This window comes from Balaenoptera borealis (assembly GCF_965194805.1).
Source record: "Balaenoptera borealis genome assembly, chromosome: 8".
NCBI lineage: Eukaryota > Metazoa > Chordata > Mammalia > Artiodactyla > Balaenopteridae > Balaenoptera > Balaenoptera borealis.
Genome location: NC_138865.1, coordinates 105,580,004 through 105,603,622, shown reverse-complemented (window position 1 = coordinate 105,603,622; position 23,619 = coordinate 105,580,004). Strand labels below are relative to the sequence as shown.

The 23,619-nt window shown below is 46.0% G+C and overlaps 1 protein-coding gene and 1 long non-coding RNA gene across 3 annotated transcripts in view; one reads left to right on the top strand and one right to left on the bottom strand.

Annotated features, from left to right (window-relative positions):
* The window catches only part of ASTN2 (astrotactin 2), an 898,930-nt gene that overhangs the window by 209,536 nt on the left and 665,775 nt on the right, over positions 1–23,619 (top strand). For both annotated transcript variants that reach the window (XM_082402209.1, XM_082402208.1), the window contains exon 3: positions 6,822–7,206. In XM_082402209.1, coding sequence (XP_082258335.1) covers positions 6,822–7,206 — 385 coding nt within the window. The remainder of the gene's footprint in view (positions 1–6,821; positions 7,207–23,619) is intronic.
* Positions 20,368–22,480, bottom strand: LOC309633600. Its single transcript, XR_014247646.1, has 2 exons — positions 21,806–22,480; positions 20,368–21,475 (listed from the first exon to the last, which is right to left on the bottom strand). It is a non-coding gene; the product is annotated as an uncharacterized lncRNA (long non-coding RNA).

Here is a 23,619-nt window from a genome sequence, read left to right as displayed (position 1 = left end):
TTATTTTTCACCTCTGTGTGTTTTTCAGCGTTTGATATTGTGTATGTAAGCAAACCAGCTGGAGGCACGAGCATTGGGATAAAGGCAGAGCAGCAAAGAGGGGCCATACAAGGTCTGATCAGGTGCCCTCTGGATGCTGGGGTCAGATTTACATTCCTCTGGCAAAGTCTGGGCAAGATTTTAGGCTTCTGGATGTTTATTAAGCACCTTCCTGGGCCTAGCACTATGTTTTAGGCTGGATAAATGAAAGCTCAGAAACTAGAGTGGGAAAATGGTCAACCAGATGATTAGGTGGTAGCAGTGTAGCCGGATAACTGACAACCATGGGATTTGTGAGGGAAGGGAGCTCAGCCTCATCCCAACATGCAGAGGCAAAGGTGTTCCCTGAGGAAGTGATGTCCCAGCTGAGATGGCTGGGTGAGTTGAGCTGAGCAGATGAAGAGGAGTATATTAGCTTCCTAGGGCTGTCATAGCAAATTATGACAAACTGGGGGGCTTAAAACAACAGGAGTTTATTCTCTCACAGTTCAGGAGGCCAGAAGCCCCAGATCAAGATGTCAGCAGGGTTTGCTCATTTGGAGGCTCTGAGGGAGAATCTGTCCCATGCCTCCCAATAGCTTTTGATGGTTGCTGGCAATCCTTGGTTTTCCTTAGCTTGTAAATGCATCAATCTAGTCTCTGTCTTCACATGATTGTGTGTGTTTGTGTGTGTGTGTGTGTGTGTGTGTGTGTGTGTGTGCGTGTGTGTCCTCTATTCCTTTTTTTAAAGTTTTTGTTTTGTTTTCAGTATATTTTCTTGGCCGCACTGTGGGACATGTGGAATCTTAGTTCCCCGACCAGGGATAGAACCCACGCCCCTTGCGTTGGAAGCGCAGAGTCTTAACCACTGGACCACCAGGGAAGTCCCCTCTATTCTTCTTATTAGGACACCAGTCCTTGGATTTAGGGCCCACCCAATCCAGTATGACCTCATCTTAATCAATTACAACTGCAAAGACCCTATTTCCAAATAAGATGACCTTCTGAGGTTCTGGTTGGACACGATTTTGGGGGTGCGTATTATTCGAACCACTACGAGGAGGGAATGATTGAGCGCTCTGGGCTGAGGAAGAAGCCATTGGGGAAGTGCTCAGATCATTACACTTTGAGAAGATGCTAATCACACAGTGTGACTCCAGGACAGGGTATGAGGTAGGACTTGTAGGGAAGGGAGGCATGAGAAGGAAGCAGAGACCTAGGCATGAAGGGGCTTAGGTGCCAGGCTAGGGATCTGGACATTATTCTGAGGGTGGGAGAAGGGAGCCAGGAAGGGGTTTCAAACAAAGGGGAAGGGTATGAAAGGATTGGATTTGGGATAGAGGAATAGAGAGGCTGAAGGACTGAGGCTGGTGGTGCTGACATTTGTGGAGCCAGACTTTTATCTAGATCTTTCATTGTCTTGTTTAATCCTTAGCTTAACCCTTCACATTGGGACCAATCAGCACATTTTTTAGGTGAGTCTGTTGTAGCACAAGGAGGTAGAATGTCGCAGCCAACTTGTCATGGCCAACAGCAAGCAGGGACAGGGGCTCCCACGCTGGCCTGTGTGCCCCCAGGATACCTGCTTACCCCATCACATCACTCCGCCCTTGACATCGCCCACGCTCACCCTTGCCTGGCCCCACTGAGCGATCTGAGACCCGTAATAGAAGGAGTGAGCTTCTATCATTAGAGAGGCTTCTAGTAGGGAAGGTTCCAGGACGGATGGGAACACATATTCCTTCTCCTGTCTCTTTCCCACTTCCTGCCTGACAGCTCAGTGACAACTTCAGACCCATAAGAAGGTAAAACGAATCACCCGAGGCTTGTGCTGCTTGCGGTCTCACAGAAACCTACCCCTAACGAACAGACTGAGGTTTTTATTTCTGCAACTCATGGCCACGTGTCCAACCTTGTCTGTCTTGGGCTGCCTAGAGGAAACACAGTCCACATCAGATTTGGCTTCGGTTGTCCCTGAGGCCAGCAGGACCTCAGCTTGCCACCCCTCGAGCCTTGGCCTCTTCTTAACTTGCTTTCTAAAAGTTCACAGCCTTCTCCTTACGTCCTCTTTCCCCTCCTGGGCTCCTGCTTGCCTTGCAGCGTTTTCTCCACCGCTGGGGTCTGTGTTTGCTCCTGGCGGGTGGCCTCAGTGGCTGGACACTCCGCCCTGCTCCCCGCTCCGGAGTCAGAGCCTGCTTTTCTGTTTGCTTGCCCTGGTGAAGGAAGACCGCAGAGAAGAGGGGGCTCAGCTCTGCAGGAGTGGAGCGGCTCGGCAGCCCGGACCCATCCAGGTGGATGCAGATCATAGTTTCTTCTCGATTTTGAGTTACTCATCTGCTTTCTTTGGGTGAAATGTTCCACTAGGACAGAGGTGGCTCTGTGGTTCTCTTGAGCTCCTTTGCCTGTGCACAGCACCCTTCAGTTGGCAGGGGCCGTCACAGCGGTGTTTGGATTTCATTTGCACAACAACCTTGCGGATACCATGACTGAGTATCGTGAGCATCACGGGTGTACCACGTGCCGGGCACTGAGCACAGCACTCCGTGTCCAGGAACTCACATCTAACCTCCCTCTCTAAGGACGCTTTTCACACGGTCTTGAGAATGAAAAAATTGTGATTCAGAGAGGTTCAGCCCTTTGTCCAGGATTGCCCCATTTTTATGTGATCGCATGAGATTTTAAAGACGTCTTTCTGACCCCCAGTCTTTGCCCCTAACTATGTGCTATACTATTCCAAGTATTACCAAGCTGAATTTACAGATGAGTGAACGGAGGGTATCTAGGGCATCTGGGAAATTCGAGATCACATAGTGAGTAGACTTGAATTCAGAACCTTTTCCTGCATGCTCTGAGCCTACCTCTGAAGGTAGGGCTGGTCAGTGGTGCTTGAAACATCACCCGAGCTGCTGCTATGTCTTGGGTGAGGCCCCCTGAGCCCTTTAGGAGCCCAGCCTGGGGATGTCTGTTTCCGTTGGTCAGTGGCACAGTGAGACCTTGATTACTGGAATTCTCTTTTGGCCCAGTTTTCACAGTGAAACCCTGATCTGTAATGGAAGCTGTGTGGTCATTGGCTTAGCTGAGCTGGTGGGAGCGGAGGTCAGGGCAGGCTGGGGAGTGAGGGAAGGGAGCCTGTGCTCCAATAGGAGGGCTGGAGCCACTGGCCTGGGGTCATATCAAATGAATCAGCAGATCATTGAGCTAAAGGGACTCCCAAGCTCAGCTTCCATCAAAGTGGGCTGAGGGAGGTGGGTGGTCTTCCTCTGCCGCCTCCTTCTGGAAGCTCCCTAGGCTGGGAAATCTGTGCATGAAGTTGCCGAGGTAATTTGAGGAGGCAGAGGTGAGGCTGGGCAGGGGCTGACTACACCCTGGATGCACCTGTCCCTTCCCACCGCAAGCAAAATTGTGAAGCCATGATGCAGTGAACCTGAATCTCAGCAACACTACCTGGGTAAACAGCCTCCTGTCTCTGGGCCTCTTTCCTCAGGTAACATAGGACAACGACGCCTTATGTGCACATATGTAAAGGTAAATGACAGAGCATATGTAAGTGTTTGGTCCAGACTGAGAAGGATTTAGGGACCCAAGACAAGTTTTGCAGAATGAGCATTCAGGGGCAGAAGGTCAGTCATCCATTCATTCATTCATTTATTCATTCAACATTAAATATACACTTGCTGAATGCCGTTGGCAATAACAATAGCTAACAGTCTGTGAGCAGTTCCATGTGTCCCACACGGCACTAAATATTCTGCAGGCATCTCACTTAGCCTCACAATGATCCATTGAGGTGACCCTGAATACTGCCCTTATTTAACCAATGAAGAAACCAAGGCTCTGAAAAGTAGTGACCTAGTCAAGGTCACCCAGCCTCTTACGCAGTAGAATCTGGACTAAAACTGTGTCAGTCTGAGGTCAGCTCTTAGCCTCTGTGCCAGATACAGCTAGAGGGCTCTGGAAGCAAAGGATGGGGCTTCCTGCCCTCCAGGAGCTCCCTGGGGGTGCTTTATGAGCTGATCCAGGGCTGCGTGGGAATCCAGGGAGGCTTGTTGGGATACAGTGGGGGGAGGGAGTAGTGGTGGTGGTTGCCTGTGGACAGGTTCGTTAAGCCTCATCTTTCCCAGGTCAGTTTTGGTCCTGTGTCTGCCCACAGGGTCAAACACCCATAATCATGGTGGGCAGAAGGGGCCGGGGATGAAGGGCTCTGGAACCAGGCAAGGTCTGCCCCTCACAGCGCATGAAACACCCAAAGGGGAGAAGATAGAGGGCTGAGTCAGGCAAGGCAATTTCCCGAAGGGTATCCATGGACCAAAATTAAAAGCTTCTCTGAAGAGTTTGCCTCGAGATGTGCCCACTGAATCCTGGATTTGAAAACAATGTTTTCCTTTTCCTTCTCGGGATTCCCTTTTACTTTGTACACCCTCACCATCTTTCCCACTTTTCCTTTCCCTTCCTTTGCTCTGTAGAATCACTATGCTGTCAAATAACCACTGGCTCTGCAGTGAAGAACTGGGTTCAGATCCCCTGCCTTACCACATCCTGGCCTTTTATTCCCAGTTGGACCTAGGATCAAAACCTGTGTGACTTTAAGCAAGTTACTTAACCTCTCTGAACCACCTTTCCCTCATTTCATTTATGGAACAGAAACTATTACAGAGGATTGCCTTAAAGATTAAATAAAATAACATTAAGTAAAAGTAGTAAGGAGAGGGCCTGCTACTGTTTTATTGAGTGGTAGTGTTCTTCCTGCCTCCTTTTTCTCTTCACTTATCTTTCTTATTATCTCTTCTGTCCACACTACCCCCTCTGTCTCTTTCCTTTCTTATCTCTGGTGTAAAAAACTGACAAGTAATACCATGTCACACATGTTTTCTAGATGTAGAGCAATCTCTATTGTATGTTCTGTGGAGGGAAAAAAGGGTTTGTTCTTGTTTTTCTAGGGCTCCAGAGGTACTAAACTATACACACACACACATTTTTTTTTGAATTTTAGAATTTTATTTATTTTTTTATATAGCAGGTTCTTATTAGTTATCCATTTTATACATATTAGTGTATATATGTCAAGCCCAATCACACACACACATTTTACATACACTTGACAGATTGTACCCACACACACATATACATAAATATGCATACTTATAGCTTTTTTTTTTTTTTAGTATATTTATTTTTGAGTTCTGACATCCACAGAAACCTTCCTGGGGATCCCACAGTAACTCACCGCCAGAGTCAAGACGGGGCTGTCAGCCATACCTGCAACCCTGGTCACCTCTTAGCCCACTTACCACCCACTCCCCATCCCCCGTGGAGGTGATGAATTCTAGCTTAGTGAGTTGAAGGACTTGCGAAAGGAAATCATCATTTTTTAATGTAGTCAGCAGGACAGCTGAATCATTTTAGTAAATAATGTTCTTCTTGGCCTAAGCAGGTATCCTTTACAGCAGTCACCCCCCCACCCAAGATAATCTATTCAGGGTTAGTTAACATCTGTCATCTTTGCTAGATGTTATACAAGTAGTTTTCAGAAATTGTCCTTGCCTTCAATGCGATCATAATTAAGGAAGAACAATCAGCCACATGGGTGTGGTTGAAAGAATACAGGCTTTAGAGCTAAAACACCAAACCAAACACACACACATACACAGTGAGGCTCAGAGCTTGCTCTGCTGTGCACCATCCGAGTTCTAGAGTCTCTTGATTTATTTGCCTCTCTCCCCCTAAACCACAAGCGTGATCCTCCCCAAGTGTAGGGATCACACATCAGGGACTCAACGAAGTGGCCCCGAATCTCCCAGGCAGAAAGCGCAATGTATAATGAAGTGAAGCAGGATAACCAAAGGGGCTACCCCTGTTCATTGGAGATGCTTCTGGCACAGAGTGAAAGAAGGGAGGCGAGGAGAATACAAACCTTCCACCTCCAGCCCTTGACAGGTTCTGTGGGGAACACAGACGTGCTTTGGAAATACCCCTGCCCTTGAGGGGTTCACAGAGCAGGATATTTCATGAGTCTCATGAATCATGCAAGATCCATTCGTAAACACTTTAGCCTGTTTCAATTTCATGTATGGTGTGCAGACTCAACCAAATATTTACTGGTTGGATGTGTTAAAGAAAAATAAACATCAGTATGCCTTAAATTTCTGATTAAGGGAGCCCTAGAACAGTGCATTTGTTCATTCATTCATTCAACAAATATTTATGGAGCGCCTAGTTTGTCCCAGGCCCCCTGTTGGGAATCAGTGTTTATGATAATAAAAATATACATTATGCAGAAATTGTTTGACTTGACAACACTATTGTATATTCCCAGCAGGATGGAACAAAGGCTGCTGTCTCTTGAGCCCTCAGTGGACTCATTCTAGACATGAGGAAGCAAGGCTGAGAGGGTGTGAGCAAATGTCCTGGGGTCACTCAGCTGGTAGAAGGCACATTCAGGACTCAGACACTGTGTGTTTGAAGCCACAGCCCTGACTCATCCCAGTGTTTAGCAGTCTGCATCACTCTGGCGTGACCATTATCCATCTCATTTGCTCCTCATGGCGACCTTCTGAAGAAGGAAGGGCAGGGGTTCTTACTCACCCTTATACAAGTGAAAAGCAAGGTTCAGAGAGGTGAAGCAGTTTGTCCAAGGTCACACAGCTTGTTGATGAGAAAGCCAGGTTTGGAAACGGGGTCGCTCTGAGGGTCTGAGAGCCAAACCCAGGGATCTGGGCTGAGTGTGGTGGACGGAAGACCCCCTCTGGCACTCCGGCCCGAAGAGCAGTGGCCCATTTGCTTGTCCTTCTTCCCTCCCGCTGCAGGGTGGCCTCATTGCACTGCTGCTGCTGCTGCTGGTGTTCACTGTGGCGCTGTACGCCCAGCGGCGCTGGCAGAAGCGTCGCCGCATCCCCCAGAAGAGCGCCAGCACGGAAGCCACTCACGAGATCCACTACATCCCCTCCGTGCTGCTGGGCCCCCAGGCCCGGGAAAGCTTCCGCTCCTCCCGGCTGCAGGCCCACAATTCCGTCATCGGCGTGCCCATCCGGGAGACCCCCATCCTGGATGACTATGACTACGAGGAGGAGGAGGACCCGCCCCGGCGGGCCAACCACGTCTCCCGTGAGGATGAGTTTGGCAGTCAGGTGACCCACACCCTGGACAGCCTGGGCCGACCAGGGGAAGAGAAAGGGGACTTTGAGAAGAAAGGTGAGTCTTCCTTGTTGCATCCCACCTTCCAGGGGGCATTTTGGGGAGCTGGGAAGAGGCGCAGGAGCTGGGCGGTTGGGGACACCGGAACTGTCTTCTGGGCTAAGCCATTTTTGATTTGTGGCCAACTTCCGTTGGGTTTTCAGAGTTTGTTTTCTCTGATTCTTCAGTGTTGATGGGAGGAAAGAAAGAGAGTGTCAATGTGCTTGGAATTGGAGTTTTGAGGAGCATCAGAAGTTATGTAGTCCAACATCTCTCCAGTGTCTCTTGATTACCTCCCTTGATGGCCTTCTCACTACTCAGGAGAGCTCTCATATCATTTCCAGACACTACTATTGGAAGGTTTTTCCTTATACTGAGTTGCAGTCTGTTTCCCTGGCCCTCTGTGTCAGAAAGTGAATCTGAATTTTTCTTCTTCAAGGCAGCTCTTGGGAAATGTAACAAAAGGAAAAGAAAAAAATAAAAGGCACCCTGTAACTTTTAGAAATCAACCTCAATAAACAATCCCATTTTCTTCAGCTACCCTGATGTGACATATTTTGAGACATTTCACCCTTTTGATCACTTCTCTAGATGAAGATTGTAATTTGTCATGTCCTGGCGTGTAACACCAGAACTGACAGACGCTCCTCTTCCTCAAGGTGGGAATGCTCCTGTGCTGAGAAAAAAGCGATTTTCACATCCCTCTTGCTAGCTGTTATGCTTCTGTTGATGCAGTTTGAAGATCACATTTGTTTTTTGTGGTTTTTTTGCCGTTATTACTGGCCCATAGTTGGCTTTTTGATGACTAAAACCTCTCACTCTTTTTCATGTATGCTGTTGCAAAGACCCATTCCCTTTGTTCTGTTGGAGGACCATTGATTATTTGGACATAAGTGCAGGATGTGTTTATATTTGTCTTTATTGAGTGTTATGGCTCCAGCTGGCTTATAGATGGAATTTGGCTATTTTTTCCTTTAGATGAATACTACAAAAGTACTGTTCTGCTTTCTTCCCATATTGTCTTTGTGAGGCTGGTGATGGGTTAAAGGTTTGGCCTTGAGGCCCCAGTGTTAGAACTACTCTTCTTTGTGAGCCATGAGGAACCATCATCACTGCTTGGCCCAATCCTGGAGCTGTGAACTCGACATTCTTTTCTTCCGTATCTAAGATCTTTCCTCTCAGATCCATGTTTCCGTGATGCCAGTGGGCAAATAGGAACACTGGGGGCTTCTTAAAAAGGAGGCATTTTTGTTAAACTTAGAAACCCAGGGAGGGAAAAGAGTGGTAAACAAGCGAGAGTACAGGTTTTGGAGTTGTCTGGACCTGGGTTCAGATCTCGTCTCCTTTGTTTGCTGGGTGACCTTGGAAAAATGGGAATTCAATCCTCCAAGTCTCAGCTTCCTCACTGAAGGATTTTTGGAAGGATTAAATATAAAAATAAAATGTGTGTAAAGTACCTAATGCAGGGCCTAGTATCTGGTATGTGTTGAATCCCTGAGAGCTGTATTTGTAGACCTCAGGCCCTTGGTCTTTCCTGGGCCCCTAAGATGCTCCCTAATCCAGCTCCCTGTTCTTCGCCAGCCTCCCTCTAAGTGCCACCATGGTCTGCTCAGTGCCCTGGAATGTCTACTTCATTGCCCTTCTCCGCCATGCTCTTCTGTCTTTGAACTGTTGGTTTACTGACAGTTTCCTCAGTCTTTGCTTTCTCAAGCATTATTTATCTTTTTTTTCATGTGACTTCTCATCTTAGCACAAGAACAGTCTGCATTTATTTCATATCTTCACATTTTGTAGTACCTGCCTCGCACAGTGCCTCACGTGTAAAGAATGTCCAGTGAGTGTTGGACAAGAAAGATGACCCTAGAGAGTGAGGTTGTTTGGGAGCAATGCGGTCAGGCCAGAGCATCGTGCCTCTCTTGTCTAATGTAGAAAGTCGCTTGGGTAAGACGGAAAGCATCTTCCCGTTTGCTTAGATTTGGACTTCTGCAGCCTAATTTACTGAGCCTCACTGTGTTTATGTGGAAAATGGGTGAATCAGCAGCCAGTCCGCCCATCTCATAGCTTTGCTGCGGGGATCAAATGATAAATGCACGGCAAGCGCTGAAGAAGTTTTCCCAGAAAACTTCTAGGAAAGGTGTGGCATTTGTTTTCCACACCAGAATCTTCCCCAGCCTAGCCAAGAGGAGCGCTCCATGTCTCCTTCAGTTCCTGGAGCAGGTTGTGATTACTTATCACTGTTCAATAATAATCCATTTCTCTTTCTGTTTTCTACACTAACTAGACTTGGAGATTTAAAAAATTTTTTTTTTAATTGAGATATAATTAACATATAACATATTAGTTTCAGGTGTACAGTGTAATGATTCAGCATTTGTGTATATTGAGAAATGATCGCCACAATGTCTAGTTAACATCCGTGACCTCACATCATGACGACTGTTTTCTTGTGATGAGAACTTTATGCTCTTAGCAACTTCCAGATATACAATAGGGTGTTATTAACTCTAGTCACCATGGCGTACATTCCATCCCCATGATTTACTTATAAGACTTGGAGATTTTTGAGAGCAAGGGCAGTGTTCCTTATCTTTGTTTCACTAGCGTCCAGCGCAGTGGCTAACGCTTAATAGGTGCTCTGAAAATACTTGTTGACTGGATGATTAACACAACCCCTCAATCATTTGGTCGATCGGATAAATCCAGGGGTTGGTGAGACTCCAAAATTCTCTAGTTCCAGACCTCGAATTATCTCATTGTCCTCAAATCTGGGGACCCTGGAAACCAAAGTGTTGGCAGAGGCCATCAGTAGTGATGACCAGAACCCAGAAAAGAGTAGCCACTGGTTGGGGGTGAAAACCCAGGAAGAGTCACTGATGACAGGTGAGTAACCACCAAGGAGCAGAGCCAAGAAGCCGCCAACAGAGACAAATTCTTTCCCCCCAGCCCCCATCCCCATGCCCACTGCCTCCACCAAGCTCCATATGGAGAACGGAAAGCATCTTCAAAATGGGGAAGCAGGTCACTGCCGATAATCCTGTCTGACTTCTTTTCCTTCCTTTCTTCCTTCTCTCCCCGCTCCCTCTGCCCTCCCCTCCCTCTCCCTCCTTCCCCCCACAAGCCGGAAGGTGATACAGTATGGAGATAAACACTCTGCCCTCAGGAGGTGGAACAGTACAGAAATTAAATTTACCACCCAGCTTACTAGCTCTGTGACCTTGGATAAGTCACCTACTCCTCTCCCGTCAAAGGGGCATGATACTAGTATTCTACCTCCAGGGTGATTGGGAAACATAAATGAGGTAACACAGGTAGAGAGTCTGGTACAGTAAACATTCAGTACACATTTCTGTCATTGTTATTCATACCATCAGTCCTCAAAGTTGTCCCACTGTGCCAGAGGCCATGATAGACTCTGGAATAGAGGTGAGGAAAGCAGAACCTTTGCCCTTAAAGAGCATGGCAGGAAACCTCCTTGGAAACCGAAGCTGAAGCTCGAATAGTCCTGGGTCTCTCTGTGCCACACAGCAAGGGGGTGGCAGAGTCGAGGTGAGAGCTCCAGCCTCCTGGCCAGAGAGCACCCTTGCCGTAGATAGCTGTCGTGCTCAGAATGGCCTACATGGCATCATGATGACGGCCCATTTCATTGGGGTTGGGGCCTGCCAGGTCTTGTGTTCCTTAAAGAGAACCCTCAGGCTTGCCATTCTAGCTGCTGGACATTCCAGTTATTCACGCGCACAAAGCGTAGACCTGACTCTTGAATGACAGAGACAGCACAGGGGACAGAATGGTGCTGGATCCAGGGGATACAGAGGACTAACTCCTGAGAGAGGGGTGGGGGCTCTGGCCTCCTCTCCCCACGGGGTCCTCCAGAGTCTGCACACTCTCAGGCTTACCACTGCGTCGTGGCTTAAAGATGCCCCTGTCCCTTGCGTTTTCTTTCAAGCAGAACTCTATCTCAACAATAACAAAAGCAGACTCTTATCTTCTGAAATCTCAACTTTAGGTGAGAAGCATACGAGGGAAATCGAAAGAGGATGAGTATGAATGCATGAGAAACAAGACCTAGTCCTTGCAAGGCAGCCTGGTGGAGGGGGGGTGAACAGACGGGCTTGGGCTTGGCACCCCGCTCTTGAGCGCACTGGCTGCGTGGCCCTGGCGACCCTCTTAGCCACCTGCAAATCCATGCCTTTGTCTCACCTGTTTTCATCTGAGCACGTTATTTTTTTTTTCACATTCCTCTGAGTTGGTTTTAAAACCGAGTACGATTTGGAATAAAACCAAGCACTTCATTTAATTCTGTATCCCAGCTGCCCTTAGATCCGATAAGGGTAGGAAAGGAAGAAACCTGGGTGAGAAGAAAGTAGAAGACACACTTTTTCCTGAGTCCAGACAGGATACTGGTCACCCTAACCGTGGGGACATGGTGGCTGGGGGCTGTGCTTGCCGCGTTGTGGCCCCTGAGCTCCTGGTCCTCCTTCCCTGGACAGAAGAGGGATGATTCTGCCGGCAGATTGTGGAAGATACAACAGCAGCAGCTTAGACCCCATGTGCTTTCTGTTGCCTCAGGTGGCTCTTGGAGAGAACCATGAGACTCTTTCTTTTATGGGGGGGACCTGGGGATAGCTATGCATTTTGTCCAGAGGGTATCAGAGGCTAGGCGATCCCTGTAAAAGTAATCCCAAAGGCCTTTGAAATTACATTGCCAAGGGCTAGTCCCAGCTGCCCCTCTCACACTTAGAATTTCCCCGTAGCTTCAGACTGCTTCATCATATGTGAGCACCGTCAGCCTGCTTTGCAGCTTGGACCTGCAAATAATAGAGGGACCATCTGGAGGCAGAGGGGGAAAGTTTCATTACCAAGAGACAAGAGCTTGGGTTCCCAGACCCCCAAGAGCGCTGTACTGATCGGGCTGACTTTCCGCTGATACACACTCATGTGGACATACCCTTTGTTCAACACTGAAATTCTTCATTGCCGGTCAGTAAGAAGCTTGCCGCCCTGAGTGCCCCTCCCCATGCCCTCCTGATGCCCAGCCATCCCACCGCCTCCCGGGGACCCTCCTGAAGCCCCCGCTGTCCAGGACAGGGTGGCTTTAGACTGCTTCCCCACGGTTATGGCTGGCATCCCGTCTTGGTGGTTAGTGCCTGCGCCTTAGACATTCTCAGGTATTGCAACCATCACCCTTGATATCACCTTAGCCAGTTGCTAGGAATTTAATCATGTCAGTATGTGACTGCTCAGCACTGCGTTGGGTCCATGACAGAAACCTGATGCATTTTAATTCCAATTCTCCTTATCCGTCCTCAAATTTATGTTTCCCTTTCCTGAATATTACGCATGGAAGCTCAAGGATATTAAAATAACACATTTATCACTTTATCAAGGGATAGGGTAGGGGATGGCTGAATGGATATTGGGTTTTCTTAATTTTGTTTTATTATCGTGAAAGAAATGCATACTATTTGTAATGGAAGGGTGTGAGAGAGGGTGGGACGGAAGGAGAGAGAGAGGGGAAGGGAGAGAGAAAGAAAAAGAGAAAGAAAGAAAAGGAAGAAAGAAGACAGGGAGGGAGCAAGGAAGGAATAGGTCTGAGTTGTATAAAGCAAGAACTAAAAGCCCTGCCGTTGTCTCTCCATCCCATCCCACTAATGGGACCCAAAGGCTAATCTTTGATAATTGTTTGATTTATATTCTTCTAGAATATTTTTCCAATATACATACACATATATGGAATGTATGTGTTATATATGTATGGTATAGATATAAATATACGCATTTTGCACCCAGATATACACTAATAGGGCCATCTCAGCCACGTTCATCATTCTGCAGCAATTTCACAGTTTACCAAACAATGTATGAAAAGCATCTTTCCATGTCAGCCCTGCACACCTATCTTCTTCATTTTGAAAGCTCTATAGGATCCCATCATGGGAACACACCAAACACTCCAACATTTGCTTTTCTACCCCGTTTTGTGGATCATTATCTCAATTTGCTGCACTTACAACGAGTCAGTAAACATCCACACACACACACACACGCGCACACACACACACACACACACACACACACACACGTATATATTTTTGCAAAGTTTGACTGTTTCTGTAAAACAGACGCCTAAAAGCAGAATATCTGCCTTAAAGGGTGCACATTACACACTTGTAATTACAAATTACACATTTACAATTTGGGGAAATACTGCCATATTTATTCACTTTAAAATTTGTTTTGTACTCTCTCGGGAGACAGTATATCCTCTCACACACAGATCTGCACAAACCGCCCGCTACCCCCATCACACTGACTATTCATATATTAGCATGGACCCTTCTGGTCTTTAACTATATAGTTGCCATCATTTTAAATGTGCAATTTTCTCTTTTGATTTTTGTGTTTTTTTTCTGATTAACTTTGGTCCAAATTCTTTTTTTCTTTTGTTTTTTTTTTGGTCAGAAGTCAGTCCTCATGGTTACCCTGAGCAATGATTCTTTGGTGAAGTGATGCCAAATAAAGGCTTTTCTTTGCTATCCCACTTCAGTTCAGGACTTAGGGTGGAAAAAGGAAAGAGAAATGGCGTCAAATACCAGCAGCGGCCCACAGTGATAGATGCGGCGGGGTCACTGTCTCTCTGACATGGACCAGTAGGCTAAACCTTACTGTTGCTCAAGATAGCAGGCCAGAAAGTTTCAGGGTGAATGGGACCTTTGTTGAGAGGATGGGGAGGGCGGGACTTTATTGAATCCCTGTAGGAGCCCAGCTGCTGCCCTATACATTATCTCAGTGAGCCATTTGTAATTAACCCTGCGGGGAAGGCAGATGGAAGAGCTGGCTAGGAAACCAGAACTGCTGCTACTGGTGACAAAGATGACAGCTAACCTCCACTTAGTGATAATCAGTGTCTGGGAACTTTCCAGAAATTATGTCATTTACACCTCACATCAACCCTATGAGTTACGTACTAATATTGCCCCACCTTACAAAGCAGGAGACTGAAGCTAAGAAGGGTTGAATAATATGTCCAAAGTCGCACAGGAGAAAGTGGCCGAGCCAGGTTAAAGCTCTGGCATGAGAGCTTCCATGCTCAGGGGCCGAGCTGGAATGTGAACACATGACACCACACTGAATTACATGATCCTTGGGAAGGCACTGAGCTCCTGCAGTCCCAGGGATATAGCTGAAGCATAGAGCCCATGAGCTTGCGTCACTCACAAATATGGCAAGAAAAATAGGTAACTAACATCTATTCTCCAAGGCAAGATGCTACTATAGAGTAATTCTGAGCTTCTAAATCGGCAGAAGGGACTTTGCAACAGGAAGATCCCAGTTTTTCAGAGTGTTTGGAGTGGTCCCCAAAGGTGCAGGGAACTCATGTTTGGTGTCAATAAAGCACTCTAGGGTGACAGAGAACTGAGAAGCTGTTTATTAACTCACCCTTCTGACACCTCCTGTGAATGCCATGTAAATGTCACCCTTGTGCAGCACTTTCTGAAATTCCAGAGCTCTTTCATAGTCAACCCCTTATTCAGTGCCTTATCTTGGTGTTCAGACTTCTTTACACAGAGACTCTAGCCTGTTTCCAGCTCCCTCATCTTCACCCCTACTCATCCATCCCCTCTTCAAGCCACATCAGTCTTCCTGATGTCTCCAAAACACCTCATTCTCACATACCTTCCTGCTTGCATGCCTGCCCTCCCCTTCCATTCTCTACACAGCTTTCCCTCTGTTATGACCACAGTTCCATGCTTAAAGTTTTGCAGAGTTCTCACTGCCCTTGATCCTCATCCGCTATGCTCCAGCCACAGTGACCTCCTTTCTGTTCTTCAAACCTGCTAAGCTTCTTCCACCACCGGCTATTTGCATATGCCATGATTATCATTGTCTGCAAAAATCCCTCTCTTTCCTTCCCCAATCTGTCATGGCTGATTCCTTCTCATCATTCTGGTCTCAGCTTAAATCCTACTTCATCAGACAAAGCTCTTTTCCCTATGAGTTCTCCCCTTTTGTCTTCTGTAACAGCACTTTTTAATTATTATTATTATTTTATTATTTTATTTTTTGGAGAGTCCACACACTTTAATGCATTATTCAGTCTGAGATAACTTTTACATGGCACCACTATTATACTGTAGACTCGTACTGACTTCATAATCAACCAAAATCCCTAAATTGTGTTTTATTTGCTTCATCATTATTTTGATTAATTTATTAAATATTTTACTTCTTACTAGCCTCAGGGTTCCATGAGATCATGTCCCAGGTCTATTTGCATTGTTCTGTGACTATCAGAGTGGCTGGCACATAATAGATGTTAAAATATGTGTTGGGTCAATAGATGGAGGGGTGGATATGTGAATGAACGGATAGGGAGATATCTTAGTGTCTTTCCACAAGCTGGTAACCTCTGCATGGACTCTTTATCCTTTTTCTGAACTGTAGGAACTGTGTTTAGTATCTTCAAATCAATGATTTGCTGAATCTTCCCATCCATCTCACAAGGGAGAAATTATCCTTATCAAAATTTAGAGATCATCCCAAAGTTATACAGTTAAAAGTAATGGAGTCGTAATTTGAACCCAGCTTTGTCTAATTCCCAAACCCAAGCATGTTGTGAAGATTGCACAGCATAACCCTGTCCATTTATTTGATCAGGAGAAGGTAAAACATGGGCTTAGATGCTAGCAAGCTAAGTCTCTTAGAGTTGTGTTTCTCAAGTGTTGAATACCAACCACAATGAGAAATATATTTTGCTGTGGCCACACACACATTCTTTTTTTTTTTTTTCACACATTCTTTTTTAAATTAGAGTTGATTTACAATGTTTCAAGTATAGAGCAAAGTGATTCAGTTATATATACCTATATATGTCTATTCTTTTTCACATTCTTTTCCATAATAGGTTATTACAAGTTATTGAATATAATTCCCTGTGCTACATAGTAGGTGCTTGTTGTTTGTCTATTTTATATATAGTAGTGTGTATCTGTTAATCCCAAATTCCTAATTTATCCCTCCTGCCCCCATCCTTCCCCTTTGGTAACATAAGTTTGTTTTCTGTGTCTTTGAGTTTTGTAAATAGTTTCATTTCCATCATTTTTTTTTTTTTTAGATTCCACATATAAGTGCTATTATTTGATATTTGTCTTTCTCTCACTTACTTCACTTAATATGATAATCTCTAAGTCCATCCACGTTGCTGCAAGTGGCATTATTTCATTCTTTTTTATGGCTGAGTCATATTCCATTATATATATATGTGTGTATTCCACATCTTCTTTATCCATTCATCTGTCGATGGACACTTAGGTTGCTTCCATGTCTTGCAAATATTGCTGCTATTGTAGATAGTGCTGCTATGAACATTGGGATGCACGTATCTTTTCAAATTAGAGTTTTCATCTTTTCCAGATATATGCCCAGGAGTGGGATTGCTGGATCATATGGTAATTCTACTTTTAGTTTTTTAAGGAACCTCCATACTGTTCTCCATAGTGGCTGTACCAATTTACATTCCCACCAAGAGTGCAAGAGGGTTCCTTTTTCTCCACACCCCCTCCAGCATTTATTATTCATAGACTTTTTGATGATGGCCATTCTAACCAGTGTGAGGTGATTCCTTATTGTAGTTTTGATTTGCATTTCTCTAATAATTAGTGATATTGAGCATCTTTTCATGGGCCTGTTGACCATCTGTAGATGGCCTTCTTGGAGACATATTCTTGTGACTGTGTGTCTATGTGTCTCTAAAATAAGTTTGGCAAAAGCATCCTTCCCCTATTACCTGTGGCGTGCTCTGATATTTTCTATTCTTTTTTGTCATCTCTTTGATGCTGGTGTGAACCACTGAGTTGATTTCACAGTTTATGAGGAGGTCATAACCTAAAGTTCAAAGACCTTTCAGCCTCAGAGAGGCTGCATTGTGCTGGGATATCCACAGAGGGACAGATCCCTGATCACTGGGTCTGTGATAGCTTCCTGGAGGTGTTCCTTACCTGGAGAGCTGAAGGATGAAGATGATTAGACTCAAGGTAAGGGGTTGGTAGAGGAACTAGGAATGGTGCCTGAGACAGGCAAGGCCCGCATGATGGCTTTATGTCTTACACCACTGTCCCTGTGGCCAACCCATTGGGGTTTTTCACCCAACCCTCTGGCCCGCTGGTCCCATCATCTCCATACTTTCTCTTGAAACTGCTCAACCTGCCCTCCCAAAGGATCCTTTGTGTCACCTTTATCTTCTTTCCTTGTATATTTTCTCGTCTACGCTCACCCCCCACCCCTGAAGTTCTCCGCTTCTGCTCCCTGCTTAGGAAACTCCACCCATCCATTAAGCTGCAGCTCAACAGCTCCCTCTTCCCAGTTGTCCTGGAGCCCAGAAGGAGCTTCTCAAAGAGCTTGGGGAAACTCCTTCCTAACGGCAACTCCCATTTTGACAGTGCCTTCAGGGTGCTTCCTGGGCTACCTGGGGACAAGAGGAAAGCAGAATGGGCAGTGTCGTTTTAAACTGGTTTACACACTGGGATTCCACTTAAGATTATTTTTGAAAGATGGGCAATCCAGCATAAAAAGAGGAAAGGTTTGGATATGACTTTCTTCCACCAAACTCCCCTGACGTCCTTATACCAAACTGCCTTTCCCCTCTCATTGTTCAAAACACCTTTTTTTTTTTTTTAAAGATTGATTGCTATGTTGGGTCTTCGTTTCTGTGCGAGGTCTTCCTCTAGTTGAGGCAAGCGGGGGCCGCTCTTCATCGCGGTGCGCGGGCCTCTCACTATCGCGGCCTCTCTTGTTGCGGAGCACAGGCTCCAGACGCGCAGGCTCAGCAATTGTGGCTCACGGGCCTAGTTGCTCCGCGGCATGTGGGATCTTCCCAGACCAGGGCTCGAACCCGTGTCCCCTGCATTGGCAGGCAGATTCTCAACCACTGCGCCACCAGGGAAGCCCCCAAAACACCTTTTGAAGTCTGCATTGGAAACCGTTCCAGGGGCTGTTTGGTGTGCCTTCTGTCTCTTGTGCACCTTCATCAGACATCTGAAGAAAGCTGACAATTTAGTCCCTGCATCTTCTCTTTGGGTATACCTCCCCCTCACTACTCAGTCATTCGTTTATTTAACAAATCTTTACTGAGCACCTACTATGTGCAAGGCACTGTGTTTAATGCAGAAGATACAAAGCAAAAATGGAAAATAGTTTTCTCCTAGAAGCTCACAGTTTAGAGGGGTATAAAACAGTAATAGCTGCTTTATTTTATATAGTCCTTTAACATTTATAGAATGGCTTCATAAACATTATATGATAAACCCTGTGTGTTACCGAATCATTTTGAGAGACAAAGGACCTTACTCGGGCTCAGAGAAATTAAATCACATCCCACAATACTTAAACCTACATCTCTTGAGTTCAGGTTCACTACTGTTTTCATTTTGCCACACTGTATTTATCCCTGCAGTATCCTGAATATCAAGTTGTTTAACTTGTTACATCCACATTGCCTTCCCACTCTTAATTTTAAAGATCATAAACTCCTAGTCTTTGGAAGTATTCACACAGGATTGGGTAACCATTTGTCAAGGATGGTGTAGCAGGGTTGGAGATTTAGACGCAATTTAAGTAATCCCTCTAATTCTCAGATTGTAAAAGGGGGCTGAGATGTGTTTGAAAATATAGGTTCCTTAAAACTAGTTAGCCTGGAAAGTGTTCAGAATTGAGTCTTTTTTATTTTCTTTCTCTTTTAACTGCAACTGATCACTTGTAGAATGGTAGAAAGTTCATTTTTGCTCCAGTTAATCATACCACATAGTGGAGTTAACAAGGCTACAGAAGACCAGACCCTGACTCTACAACAGAGCTTTTTGACTTGGTTTCTAAGCCCCTCCCCTCCTGGACCTTGGCCCTGGTGCCTAAAAGCCTAGGCTGGCAAAGCCGGGAGGGAGCAGTGTCTTCAAAAGACAGGAGCTCAGCGTCCCCAGACAGCCATCCTCTGAGCTGTCTCCACACTCTCTAAAATAAGATATAGACAGAGATTTGTCATGGAATCACAAACAGGAATGTCACCAAAGCTGTCAGCAGAGTCCCTTAAAATGTCACTTCCCAGCATTAATTGCCACAATAGAAAAACAAACGGGGTGTGCTCTGAACATTTGGTCTCCCCCTCCTGCCTCGTGATCCTCTCCCTGTCTCCCCTCTCTCCCGACTCCCTCAGACCCCTCCCCCCTCCTCTTTGTCTCCAGGGACCCTCAGGGCATTCTGACTTGATTAGACTGTGCCCGGGGAGGCAGCCCCACCGCACACTGACAGATGAGGGTGAAGGAGGTTTGATAAATGTCAGGGGCTGAAGAGACTGTTCCCTGATTGATCAGAGCTGGAGCAATTTCCCAGTAGTCAGGGGACTCTCTTCCTCCCATCCTGGCCTCCCTTGAAATGACTGGAAATCACCCAGTGGGGGCCTGACTGTCACACAGGGAGTCCAGGCAGCTCAGATGCAATTCCCCACGGGGACTCAGCCTGCCTCTGGCTTCCGTATCCTCGTCCACCTTGGGGATGCAATAAAATGCCATCCTTGTCCAATTATGATTCGTCCTTATTTTTCCTAATACTTCCTGGTTATAAAAGTTATATATGCTTAATTTAGAAAACTTAAAAAAATAAAGTATAGATTATCACTTTTCAGAATACCTCAGTAAATTGCCACAGTAACTTCTTACCATTTTTTCCTTTTTTCATCTTCTCTTCTTTTACGTATTGAAAGCAAAAACCTGTTATTTTACATGTTATACTTTTATTAAATATCATACTTCAATATGTTTATCATTCCATTGTAAAACTATCTCACAGTTGATTTATTGATGAACATTTCAGTTGCTTTTTTTTTCCCTTGCTATTTTTTTTATTATTATTATTTTATTTTATTTATTTATGGCTGTGTTGGGTCTTCGTTTCTGTGCGAGGGCTTTCTCTAGTTGTGGCAAGCGGGGGCCACTCTTCATCGCGGTGCGTGGGCCCCTCACTATCGCGGCCTCTCTTGTTTCGGAGCACAGGCTCCAGACGCACAGGCTCAGCAATTGTGGCTCACGGGCCCAGTTGCTCCGTGGCATGTGGGATCCTCCCAGACCAGGGCTCGAACCCATGTCCCCTGCATTGGCAGGCAGACTCTCAACCACTGCGCCACCAGGGAAGCCCTCCCTTGCTATTTTGTTTTCATCAGCAACAAACATTTTTGTACTTAAATTTGTTTTTCACCATCCTGGTTTATTTCCTCAGGGTATATTTCCAGGAGTAGAATTACTGGGTAAAATGATCTGAATGTTTTAAAGTTCTTTTTTTTTTTTTTAATTTATTTATTTATGGCTGTGTTGGGTCTTCGTTTCTGTGCGAGGGCTTTCTCTGGTTGCGGCAAGCAGGGGCCACTCTTCATCGCGGTGTGGGGGCCTCTCACTATCGCGGCCTCTCTTGTTGCGGAGCACAGGCTCCAGGCGCGCAGGCTCAGTAGTTGTGGCTCATGGGCCTAGTCGCTCCGCGGCATGTGGGATCTTCCCAGACCAGGGCTCGAACCCGTGTCCCCTGCACTGGCAGGCAGATTCTCAACCACTGCGCCACCAGGGAAGCCCCTGTTTTATAGTTCTTGATATACATTTAGCTCAACACCCCTGGTGTCAGGAAGTGTCAGTAAACATTTTTTTAAATAGGGAAACATTTGTTCATCTACATTTGTTCACCGATGCCTTTGCATCGCTGAACAGTTCTGCCCCCAGGTATCTGCATGGTTTATTCCGCAGGTACCTCCAGGCAAATCTTTCCTTATAATCTCACCTTGTCATTGAGGCCATGTCTGGCCACCCCGTATGAAACAGCACAATACACACGATCACACGTACACATGCCACACTCTCTATTCTCCTGTACTTCCTCTTCATAGCCTTTGTCACCCTTTGATCCATCATAAATATTTGTGTGTTTGTTGTCTGCCTCCCCCAGGTATTTTGTCTCTTTTGTTCAATGCTGTTCACTTGTTTAGAACATTGCCTGGCACAGAGCAGACAACAAATAAATAACTTCTCGAATGAATGGATAAATTGAATGAGTAAATGAGTCAATGCATGGCTGACATTGAGCGTTTTCTTCAGCTTGCTTAGGATTCAAAGAATGGACTGTTTGGCTTACCTAATGCAGGTTTATTTTTAGTTGCAATAGGAGTAATATTAGCTAGCCTGTATGGACCAAGCTCTGTGATCAGCACTCAATAAATATTTATACATTTAATCCTCAAAAAATTTGGTGTGGGGCTTCCCTGGTGGCGCAGTGGTTGAGAATCCGCCTGCCAATACAGGGGACACGGGTTCGAGCCCTGGTCTGGGAAGATCCCACATGCCACAGAGCAACTGGGCCCGTGAGCCACAACTACTGAGCCTGCGCGCCTGGAGCCTGTGCTCCACAACAAGAGAGGCCACGATAATGAGAGGCCCGCGCACCGCGATGAAGAGTGGCCCCCACTTGCCGCAACTAGAGAAAGCCCTCACACAGAAACGAAGACCCAACACAGCCAAAAATAAATAAATAAATAAATAAATTTAAAATTACCTTTCTAAAAAAAGAAAAAAAAATTTGGTGTGGTCAGTACCTCTAATTGCCCCCTTTTTCAGATGAGCCAACTGGGACTGGGAGAGCTCAGGTAATTTGCCCCAGATCACGTGCCAGGATTTGTACCTAGGTCTGCGTGACCTTGAAATGCTCATTTCTCACCAATACTCTGCTGCCTTTACTACTGGAGAACACAGGGTCCAGGGGTAATATAAAACAGTCTCGGGCTTCATGGAGAAGGAGCCATTGTTAGGATATATTAAAAATTGGCACATTGTTTCTGCCATTGTTTAGCTCTGCTAAAGTCATGAATGGGGTGTCTCTCTCTGAGACCCATGTGCCTCCATCTGGTAATGACCTCTCTTTATCTCCTAGGCTGTGCATGCCCACTGCTTGCTTTTACTGCCTCACAGCTTCTGCTCCTGGCTCCTCTGTGTTCCTTGTGAGATATACGCTCTTTGTCTCTATCTTCTTGTGTTTCCTATTCAAATAGCCCATGAAAGAATCTGTCACACTCGATATATTGAAAGTCCTAATGGGCAAATCCTCACACCAGGCCACACCACCACCCACCCGTGAATCTGGGGCTGTCTGCCTCTGCTCAGATGTGGAGCTCTGGTCCCATCAGCTTTGCCAAGATGGTGGAGTCTCAGAGTCCCCAGCAGGGCACCCCCTGGGTGATGAAGCACCTACATCTACTTTTCACTAAAGCAGGCATCTGTGAGTATGATGCGTCAAAGCATCATATCCTGTCCAGAACAGCGTGGAGTACATCTGCTTAGAGCTGGGCTGCTGTGTTTGCTTCAGAAGAACCTGGTTTGTGAGTAACTCAGCTTAGTGAAGAGATAAATCAGAGAGTGACAGATTATTTTCCTAAATGGTTCTTTATTTTACAAAAGCATTCACCACAGGATCCCTTTCAGTACGTAGCACCCCACCGGTGCATGGAAAAGAAGGTGGGATTTAACCAACTTTTTTTTTTTTTTTTAATAAATTTATTTATTTATTTATTTTTGACTGCGTTGGGTCTTCGTTGCTGTGCGCGGGCTTTCTCTAGTTGCAGTGAAGGGGGCGACTCTTTGTTGCGGTGCGCGGGCTTCTCATTGTGGTGGCTTCTCTTGTTGTGAAGCACGGGCTCTAGGCGTGCGGGCTTCAGTAGTTGCGGCACGTGGGCTCAGTAGTTGTGGCTCTCAGGCTCTAGAGCGCAGGCTCAGTAGTTGTGGCGCACGGGCTTAGTTGCTCCGCGGCTTGTGGGATCTTCCTGGACCAGGGATCGAACCCGTGTCCCCTGCGTTGGCAGGCGGATTCTTAACCACTGCACCACCAGGGAAGTCCCTTAACCTACTTTTAGCCTACCAAAATGTTGAAATGTTTAAACCAAAGCAAAACCGTAATGGCCTGGCTTTCTAAGAAATAGTCAGCAGCAGGGTGATGGGTTTGGAATGGGGCAGATGTGGGTGTGAATCATGTCCCCACATAACACCTCGATCTTGGACAAGTTAACTAACCTCTTTAAGTCTCAGATTCCTCCTCTGTGAAACTGTTTTAATAATTGTGTCAGATTCCTAGGGTTGTTTCGAGAATGAAATTCAGTAATATATGAATAGCTCTGTGTGGAGGCCACCTGCCATCAATATTCATGGTCTTGGAAAAATCTTATTTCCTTCCTGCACCTCAGTCTTGCCATCTGTATAATGAGCAGCTTGGACCTTTGCTGTTCAATTTCTACCCCTTTTGATACTGACCAGGGTTCTTGGCCTTCCCCAATCAATAGGAATTGATAAGAGGCAAGACAAGAAGTTCAGGCAAGGCTTTATTGGGCCCCTGCTGTAGTATGGGGGAGCAAAAACAAGT